The sequence below is a fragment of the Echinococcus granulosus genome, assembly GCF_000524195.1.
Source record: "Echinococcus granulosus chromosome Unknown EG_S00055, whole genome shotgun sequence".
Taxonomy (NCBI): Eukaryota; Metazoa; Platyhelminthes; class Cestoda; order Cyclophyllidea; family Taeniidae; genus Echinococcus; species Echinococcus granulosus.
Window position 1 is genome coordinate 139,731 of NW_020170435.1, and position 10,219 is coordinate 149,949.

Here is a 10,219-nt window from a genome sequence, read left to right on the forward strand (position 1 = left end):
ACCACCACCACCACCACCACCACCACCACCACCACCACCACCACAGGAATATCGAATTACAGGAAAATCTGAGACAAACGGAAAGGAATTACGCCTTGAACACGTTTTAAAGTTCCTTCAGCAAGATATTTTCACCTCTAAGAGAAAAAGTAGTGACCGTAGTGTTTTATTTTAAAGGGATTTAGTTAAATTATGCAAAATAAGTGGTTGCTTTGACTGCTCAAGGCCTTAATCCCTCTTTAGCGCGGGTTGTTTGATTTCAATCAGAGGTTGCACAGAAATTTCAGTCACTAAAGCCGCTTTCTCTGCAAAACAATGCACATCCAGGCCTGACTGGCTTGAGAATACTTAAGAAGCTCAAATGATGTTATCAACAAGTGAAATCGCATCCCTCTGACCGATTACTAAGCGGTAAAGTCGTGCAAAGGGAGGATGTTGGATGTGGAGGCCTCTTTCCGTAACGACAAATAACAGAAGTATCTGTACTGCTGTAGCTCACTCTCCAGTTGGCTTGACAATAACCCACTTTGGAGGTTTGGAGGGAGCGACGACAAATTGCTGCATTCATCGAATACGATGACGGAAGTCGGTGAAATCTTGCCACTCCAATTCCGGCTCAAGCGCCACAGAGGTTACCGAATCCGAGCAAAATAGCAGGAGAAAGATGTAAGTGTACAAAAAATATGGCGAATCTATTAGCTTAGGCAGATGAAGCAGCCTCCACTTTCGATTAAATTCCTGGGTTTTTGGCTATCAGGCATCAATCAAAGCATGGGTGGGAAAGTGGGCCTCGTCCAACACTCCGGGCATGATTTTTCCCTGTCTATGTTGCCTCTAGACAAGTGTTACTGCGGGATGACTGGAAACGGGAGAATGATGACCAATTCTAAAATCTGATTTACAAAAGGTCCCAATTTGAGGAAATGCTGCAATCTTGAGCGCCCTGTCCCAAATGCAGAGGGTGTGGTAGTCAGGACTACGGGCTAGACGCACAGCACGTGCTGGCACTGGCAGGTTGGAGCGTTCTCTCTCTCAAGCACATCCACTGCGCTCATATTCTCTTCCACGGGCGGGACAGAGGACTGCCTGTGGTAAGAGTGGGAGACATCATTGAAGTGAAGCAAGGGTCGGTGTTGTGATTTAGAAGTTGTTAAACAATCCCATCTCCTCATTCTTCTCATCTGGTGGTTCTACTTAGGGAGAAGAAGGAAGAACATGCCTGCAGCCTCGGAGGGCTTCCCTATCTGAATAACAACTAGTCTTATTTTGGAGGAGACTGACCTCTTACGCCTGCAGAGAAGTTAAAACTTAGAAGGCCGCGCTGATGTCTCGTAAATGCTCGGGTGAGTCCACAGCGAGGCGGAACTATTTCGCCCACTTACCAAAAGTGACGCACTAATTAGACAGCTGAATAATTCAGCTAGTGAGTGGAGTCAACTAGATAGGAACATTGAAGCTTTTTCATAAGCGCGTGCTAAAGGAATCAAATTCCACTGACATTTAGGCTTCATTTTACATTCGGGCAGATATTACGTGGTAAATCTGCTCTTGAGCCCTTCACCTTAATGAACAATTTGGTCAAGTTCTTTAAGTGATTCTTACAACATCATCGGTTCTTTCCCCTTGGTCGATTCAGGCGTCGCCTTGGTGACGCGGCTTACTGTTCATTGGTTAGCCTTATATCGCCAACCACCCGCTAGCCCACAAATACAAAATGTCAATGTCTTGCTTTGGGTTTGTGTTGTAAGTTGTAGATTCATGTCTACATCAAGAAAGATTCCTTCGCTGATGGCAATGTCTGCAAGCAGATTTAATTTCAAAGCAGCCGAGATAGGCAAGACTTCTAGTCAAAGCTGGAAAATGAAGAGATAGACAGGTAGATGGAGGTCCTATCGAATCCTCATCCCCCAGGTTCATCTTCCTAACCTTTTCACTTAATGGTCAAATGACAAAATTATGTAATCACACAGTAGATATGCCGCAGACAGGTGGGCACTGAGATAGAAGGAAAATTAGCTAAAACAGCCTTATTTCATCCCAGCCTTAATGCCTTGCCAAATGCTAGATAGCGTCCGCCCCCATGTAGACCCATGCGGGGTGGGAAAAAGTCCCAACAAAATTATGTAAAAAAGAAAAGTACTTACTAGAAAATCGCAAATAAAAAGCACCTAAAAGCGCCTTTATCCTCTTCTCTTAAATCATTAAAATATAGCAATATTTTCTACCTTTAAGTGCCGTATCAAGTGCCAGGTTTTTAATGAACGATTAAATTGCTACCACCTTATCGGGGGAGTTATTTTTTTCTCCAGAATTTTCACAGTTATTTAAGTTTATTTTGCTTGTGCTGTAGCATTCGGTCCACGTCTGTGGTCTTCCAAACCATCTGTGTTGTGTTGGTAAGGACTAATCCAAGCCCAGTGAACAACGAATCGGCTCTCGCCAGCTGAATGCCGAAGCAGAAGGGTAAAAAAGAAGGTTGGATAGTTGTAGACTAACCACAAAATGACTTTCGACAAAGTGTTTACAACCAGAACACGGTGTTTTCGTCTCTCACCGACTGTAGGCGTGTCAAATCCCAAATTAGTTGCATTCTAGCCCCATAAATCGGCCTTGACCTTACCATAGTTACGGGGCCTATTAAAGTCCCTCCCTAGGTGATACCGGTAGACGAGGCGGACCCAACGAGAGGGCAAATAGGTTAGTATCCGGAAAAGAAGCTTTGGTGAATAAATAATTACCCTCTTCTACGATCCCTAGGTGAAGTATTTAGGGAGAGCAGTACAGGGGAAACACGTGGCCATTCACATTTTATCCACCCAGAGGGCGCATTAATACCTTATCACTTTAAATGCCACGACTCTCTTCGTCTATTTCCAACCTTCACATGATTAGTTAAACATGGAGAAATCTTCTTTCTTTAGGTAAGATTTATTGCATAGAAGTATCGTTCCCTTTAAGGCTATCAGCTCTTACAACCCTCTAGACAGAGGATAAAAGCAGGGCCTCGATAGCGAAACATTGACCTTCGAGTTTTGCGCTGAGGGCTCCAAAACAGGCTTAAAAATCTCGCCACATTGAAGCACAGTTTGACAATTTCGCGTCCATTGTCACTGGTAAATGCATGCAAGGCCGTCTTTGGAACCTTCATGCGGCCAAAATATTAACGCCGTTGAGAGCCTCGCCGTGGCATGAACCAACCCTCCAAGTAACCTTGGTGCATTTGCACTTACTGCATAACAATTTAATGTGGAGAAACCTGATCCTCCAAACTGTGTAGGATTTCGTCCATTTCCCTACTTCTGGTCTTACATGTATTCCTTTTACAGGTATTTGTTTTGCATTGATAAAAGTTTTACTTACTTAATGCAATCGCCCAAATTTGTACTTTCAGATGATTTATTCGAGGTATGGAAGACTTTAATTATGTCCTCTCCCACCACCTTCCAAATAGGGGTGAGTTAAGCCTGTCTTCCTTGCGGATAATGCGCTGTAAGCTTCCAATCGAGTTCTCCGCTTAGCATTTGGAGAAGGTGAAAGAGGCTGCAGTAGAAAGCACCACCTAAAACCAATCAAGGATGTATCTCAACCAACCAACCAAACAACCAACACGTTGTGCTGGTTCGCCTACAGACAGACTCGTTTAGTAGGTAACTCTACTCAAGCCAACGGGAAGTTTTGTAAGCAATTTGTTGTCCTCCTTTTGCCTTAGAAACCACTGGAACATAAACTGGTGAATAAGTGGGGAAAAAGTTCCCTTTTTCTATGAGGAAGGATAAGATCCCACGCTTCAAAGAGTAGGGAAATTTGCTTCCTATCACACTGTAGTTGGGATGGGATGAGGAAAAAGAGGTACCTTCTCAACACCATCCTCGGCTTCCTCATTCCCTTTCCGACACTTTTCCTTTCCACGGTATTAGCCTTAAACAATCACATGGGCGACGGACAGTAGACAGGTGGGAAGGCGAGGGGGAAGGGTAGAAACGGGGTTAGACAGGCCCAGGGATGTTTGTTTTTGAGGGCAAGACGTTTTATAAGTCTATTTTGCAATTTGTTTTGCGTCTCGTCATTTGGGAGCAAAAATAGGTAATCTTTACGTTTTTTGTCCGAAATCCCTTGATTGCCCCAACACCTGACATGTACAAACCATTAGAAGGTGGCGTGTTTTTTCCGCATTAAGTCATCACATAAAATCCAAGGGAGATGAGAGATTTTGTGGAAGAAAAAAAGGGAAAAAATACACTCTATCTCACGCGACCGCCGTGAAGTACTGCATTCAAGTTGACACTCGTACCACAGAAAGGTGGAGCAAGGCATAAATTTAAAATAAGAAATATAAACTTCGAATTTTCCGCCAGTGAAAACAAAGTTGGTTTTGTTGTGCTCAAAATCTATTATTCATCTCTGGACTGCTTTGCCTCCCTTCCAACCGGGCTTTTGGCAGTCAGAAGCTCGTTGGTTGTCCTCGGCCTCAGACAACTAAAAAATAAGTGATAATAAATTTTAAACGTCACACAAATTACCTGATTCACTTGAACAACCTCTCAAGGCGTGAAACTGTTTTTTCAAACTGCCTTCTGTTTATTTGGCTTGTTATTTTGTCCCCGCGACATGATGGTAGACACGTGACATCGAAGAGACCGTACCAGAGGAATGGGCTAGATGAGGAAGGAGCAGGGTCGCCCTTTCGCCTCCTTCACCTCCCTCCCCTCCTGTTTTCCAGTCACAACTGTAGTGGGTTCTACGCGGTCTTAACGCAAAAAAAATGACTTAACAACATGAGGCATGCGGGGGTTCTCCGGTTGACTAGCCCCAGATGCTCTTCTGAGAGAGGGAGAAGGATTTGCAGTACAGTTTTTAATTGTGCCACACTAAATCCTAGTCTAATCTGTAATTCCTTACATTTTTTTTAATCACAGGGATTCCTCCTATGAGAAAATGTGCTCACAACCAAATTTGTAGGGGGTCCGATGTGTGCAAAATTATTTACCGTCATTTAAAGAAGATTTCCAAGGGGGGTGTGGGGCACCTGATGTAAAGATTTTTTTGCATTATAATCAAACCACAGTGAACCTTACTAGTTTAAAGTTGGGAAAGGAGCTTTCTTTCCATCTCTCCTTCCCAACTCCATTTTTCCGTAGTAGTTTCGCCGCGGGATGTTCCGTAACGGATACTTTTATTCCAATTCCATCGCGTGTACAGCACGCACGGCTCAGAATTGGATAATCCTATTATTGTCTTTGACTCATGCCCCTCTAGGTCTTCCAACATGAACAGCTTAACAATTCCGCTTGAAGACTCTTTGAAGGGACAACCCAGCTGCTTGGGTGTCCATAACACTGACACCCCTGCGGTGTCTACTATTAAGGTCGATGCATGGCCGACACGAATAACGACCACATAAAAATTGGAATTAGTGGTTTCGGGATTGGCGGCGATTTTGTAGACAGCCTTTTTATGGTTTTTTCCAAAAAAGGGGGCAAATTTTTACGGAGAGCTCAGTAAGCCAGAACTGACACACATATGTGACGTCTAGATTTTCTTATCGTTTCGTTATCCTCATAGTTAATTTAAAGGCAACAAACTTGAGATAACCTATTCTTGGTCAGAAAAATGATATTTCTCAGTTGCTTTTTTTTCCAAAATATCCTGACACATAATGCCTGTGGTAGTGGTAAGAGTTTCCCAAGTCCCCGCCACTAACGGTGAAGGTGTTAACAGTTCAGTGACTCATTACAAATTTCCTAAAAATTAAACAATTTTAAGGAAATGAAATTTGTTTAGCTAATCCAAACGCACCAACCAGATACCAAGTAAGCTGGGAGTTTTCAACCAGGTGGAATTGGTCCTATTCGTTAGGCCATAACATCCGAGCCAGTGATTGGCCCCACTGGACGAACCAATCAGCGACAAGAAATTGGCCTAATTGTCAACTGTTTGGAGTTCCTCCAAATCATTGTGCTTGTGTATGTAGGTAAAAGCAAGTGCTCCATAGTCCCGCTACTCGTGAAGGCAAGAAAATGTATTTTAATTGGTGTCTAGTAAGTTTTGTGTCCACCTTTACTTTGGCCCTCCTGCCTCCAAATAAGGCGTCACCTGTGGAAACTCCTTCACTTGGAGATGAAATATGCCAGATCACCGATACCCACACTGCCATCTGTTATGTCCAGTGTTTTGAGGATATTACCAGTCTTCTGGCACCAGGGACAGATCAGAGCCTTATAAGGCATCTAATTGTTTACCAAACGAATACACACTGCTATTCCGAAGTGGGATTGGAGGTGTTCAACGAATTTACAAGTCTTCAACAACTACTCTACACTGGAACTGTATGTCCATTCCCTACTTTGCCTAATTTGAGCAATATAACACATTTAAGCTTTACACTCACTGCGGCTGCCTCCACAAGCACCGAGGAGTTTATCTGGAACAATTCTACAAGAACCGAGATACCACAGCTGGAAAAGTTGGTTGTCACTGAAAACTGCTGTGGATTATTTCAGGGCACTATTGTAGCTCCTCACTTGCAACATCTTTCTTTCCGTTGTTCAAAAATGTCCTCCTACATCTCAGGAGTGAATGAAACCAGAAACAAGTTGATACTTATAACGCCGGAGCTGAAATATCTGGACTATCAAGAAAGTGCTTCGGGATTTCCTATCTCCAGTGCATCCAATTTGCCCTATCTACAAACCCTCCTTGTAACATTCAACACGGAGTTCTCTGAAAATCGTGTCATTACTTCGGATTCGCTTAACTTATCTTCTGTAAGGGAGTTGACCTTCTCCCAAGGTGAGTATGGTCATATCTTCGGGTATGAACCCTACCAGTGTGTGGAACTTGGTGAGACAAATTTAACACACATAACTCTGGTACAACCACCAAGAGGTTCAACAACTTGTCCGTCAGTTTGGAAGTGTATTTCCTGCACTCCATCCAATCAGAACAACTCAGAAGGCGTACAACTTGTAAATATTTTCACCCATTCCTCTACCAGCGCCAATTTTAGTTCCCTTTTACCGAACGTGACACTGAACACCACCGACTTGAAATTCAATCATGCTCCACTTCTACAAGTGGACGGCGAAGCATTGCGACGATTTTCTCACCTTCGCAGTCTTCACGTGGGAGAAGTGAGGAGTACCCTTCAGTACAATGGAGTAGTAACACTATTGGGCAATCCTTTTAAGGCTTTACAGAGGCCACAAACATTCCAATTTCTTCACCTGGTCTTATTAAAGTGTGACTGTGAGGAGTATGATACATTTGCATGGCTCAGGGAGCAAAACCCCACCTTCGAGGGGGAAATTCAATGCATCACAGTACCTCCAACCAATAGTACCGAGGAGGAGATAGCTGTGAACACGTCAATAAGTATCACGAATTTTTTACAAAAACTAGCGAAACAATGTGTTACCACTCCAGTTACGGAAGTGGTGAATACCTCCACAACTGATCAATTTGTCCTCCGAACAGCAACAACAACAACAACAACGATGACGACAACGACAAAGATGACGTTAACAACGACAAGTGTTGCGAATTCACGACTACTTCCAACAGCAACAACAACATTGACAGTGTATACAACTTTATTATTGTCAACATTACTCTAGCTCTCTTGGCTTCTAAATGTGATAGGGTTTTGAGTGGAATAAAGTAGGAGTTGCTCTGGAAATCCACATTTTTTTCCGCGACCCATTATTCGACCGATTAGCCAGTGATTGGGGGCAAGGTTGGGGGTAGGCAACGAGTTCACTGCAGAATTTTACCTTTTACCCAGTGTTTAAAGGGGTGAAAGAGGGGGAGTTGAACAAAAAAAAGAAAAAAAGCCTTAGTAAAAGACAGATTTTAATCAACTAGGTATTTACGGGGAGTGTCCTCATCAGGAAACAGGCGAAAAAAGCCAATCGCCGTTGTGTAAACCAACTTTAACCTGTTTGGCGTTCGTTTTTATCTGTCATTTAGTGTTTATTCTACCCTAGGTCTTCAGTCGTCGTTTGCGGGAGAGATTAATGAAACGTATTTCAGTCTAGAAGACCCCGGACAGGTTGACAGCCTCAAATAGACTGGTTATTTCGTTGGGTAAACCAACAAAGCCTTGTCACTGATTTTACGCCGTGGATATGAAGGAAAAAGCGGCAAAAAATTGGTCTAAAATATGGCAGGCCTGAGTGACCGCAAAGTGAAATAAATGAGGTGCTGAAATGCCGAAAAGCTTCCAAGCTCTCAGAGATTCCGCTGACCTACAAATGTCATGACCCCTGACACAACTGAAATGACTAATTTAGGCGCTATTCAGTAAATAGAAATATGTTTTTTTCTCTGCAGATCAAAAAAATTTGGACTTTGCCTCTTTTTTTTCTTTGCTTAAAAAGTAACCGATCGGATTGAGGCCTGATTTGGTACAACCGGTTGCTGTTAGATAGACAAAAAACATATGTCACATATTTGTGACGCTAGTAATGAACATGTTTAATGACTACATTTACTGGATACTACTTCCTTAAGCAGGATCGAGAAGTTTAGCATCAAAGGGAATAACATGATTCATTTATTTGAGGGTTCATAAGAAAGCTGATTAATTAGGCCAATTGGAAAGGTATGGCAGTGTCTTTGAGTTAACATGACATCTAAATTACATCGCTTTTGAGCAATTAAATCATCACACAAAAGGAGGAGCATCCATTGGTAAGTAAATTTTGCGTCAAGCTGTTTTGATCGACGGGCAGGTAATAAGTTCTCTCTGAAGACATGAAGGGTCTGACTGGCGTTTCGTGAACGGAATCTCGTAGCATCGAGCTGAAACTCACGTCAATGTATACGTTGCCGGAGAGAATATCACTTTAGAACACGCCCTCTCCTTATTCTTCTCCCTCCAATTCCATGTCTTGGCCTCAAGGTTCCCAAAGACGCTCCTCCGTCTCAGACATTACAAAGTAGTCGGTGGAATGAAACCACCCAGGTGCTTCTCATTAGCACCAGTAGCTTGGCGCTGTTCAGGGTGAGTTGATACTTTATAGCGAGTCTACTTCAAATGCAACCGGCTATTGGTAGAAAAATTTGCCACAAGAAAAGTTATTTTTCACCGAGTTCTCCTTAAAGGGTCGTAAAATTGGCAGAAACATCGTAGCATTTGGCAAAAACCTATCAATTATGTTTGTTCATTGAAGTGATGCAGCACATTTTAAGGAGTGCGATGACCTATGCGGGCACTTTGTTCCCCGCATGTTGTATTTTCGTTCGCCGACATGGCCTTCTGTTGATGCTGGAAGCATCCCAACTCCTCCGAAAGACGCGATTTGCTACATTCATGTCAGGTTACAAAAATCCAACCGCTAGAAGTTGCTACCTAACAAACAGTCTCCAAATAATAGGGGAAAACATCAAATAAACTTAAAGATTCTGTAACCAGTTGAAAACATTTTTCGGCATTGGTACGTCATCTCTCTGTTAAAATTTGGCCAATCTTAAATAGAATGACACTTACTTGACATTGGTGGAATTTAAACTCTTATTTAATAATCCATTTAGGATGCATTATTGCTTAATAGAGAAAAGCTTTTATATTTGGCGCCGATTTTAAGTTGTATTGGCATAACAAACCCCTTTTAGTGTGATTGAAACAGTTACCGACAATCTGCTTTCCAGATGCAATTTTACCAAAAGCGTGCATTCATAGTTTGATGGCAGTATTTGCCGAGGTGTCCGGCTCGAAGCCCGTGTCGTACTTTTTGGCATGGCTCGAGCGGAGGTGTGACAATTGTCGTAACGTGTGAGATGCGAGCGATTATCCGCATGTGTCGTCATGCCTTCTTTAACACCTTGCAAATTTTTTTTCGATCTCTAAAAGTACAAAATATCAGTTGGACAAGCCAAGTGCGATTGTGGTTCGTTTGCCTTTCAAACTGCGTTTACCTTTGTTCCAAAGCCATGCGAGCTACTCGTCAAATTCAGAGGTACATTGAGAGAAGGCACAGTTCGAAATTAAGAGACTTTAATGATGTAATTTTATTGATGAGTAGGTGAATATAAGATAGGCTAGGAGGCTCAAGATTATTAGTAGAATGGTCATTAGCGTACTAGTGCAAATAAAATAACCAGGTTGTGAGCTTGTTAGAAGTCGATTACAATGATGCCTAAAGTGAGTGATAATGAGGAGAGGCATTTGCAACTATCAAAACTGAGGGAGGGGGAAATGTAGCGGAAGAAAAGAAACAAA

The 10,219-nt window shown here is 42.6% G+C and overlaps 1 protein-coding gene across 1 annotated transcript; it reads left to right on the top strand. All coding sequences in view use genetic code 11, as the record gives it.

Moving 5' to 3' along the window:
* Positions 1-2,898: 2,898 nt before the first annotated feature.
* Positions 2,899-7,613, top strand: EGR_06327 (hypothetical protein; the record flags this gene model as incomplete). Its single annotated transcript, XM_024495576.1, has 5 exons — positions 2,899-2,921; positions 3,327-3,405; positions 3,826-3,910; positions 4,917-5,015; positions 6,040-7,613. The coding sequence occupies 5 exons, from the start codon at positions 2,899-2,901 to the stop codon at positions 7,611-7,613; spliced, it is 1,860 nt and encodes a 619-aa protein (XP_024349974.1).
* Positions 7,614-10,219: the final 2,606 nt, after the last annotated feature.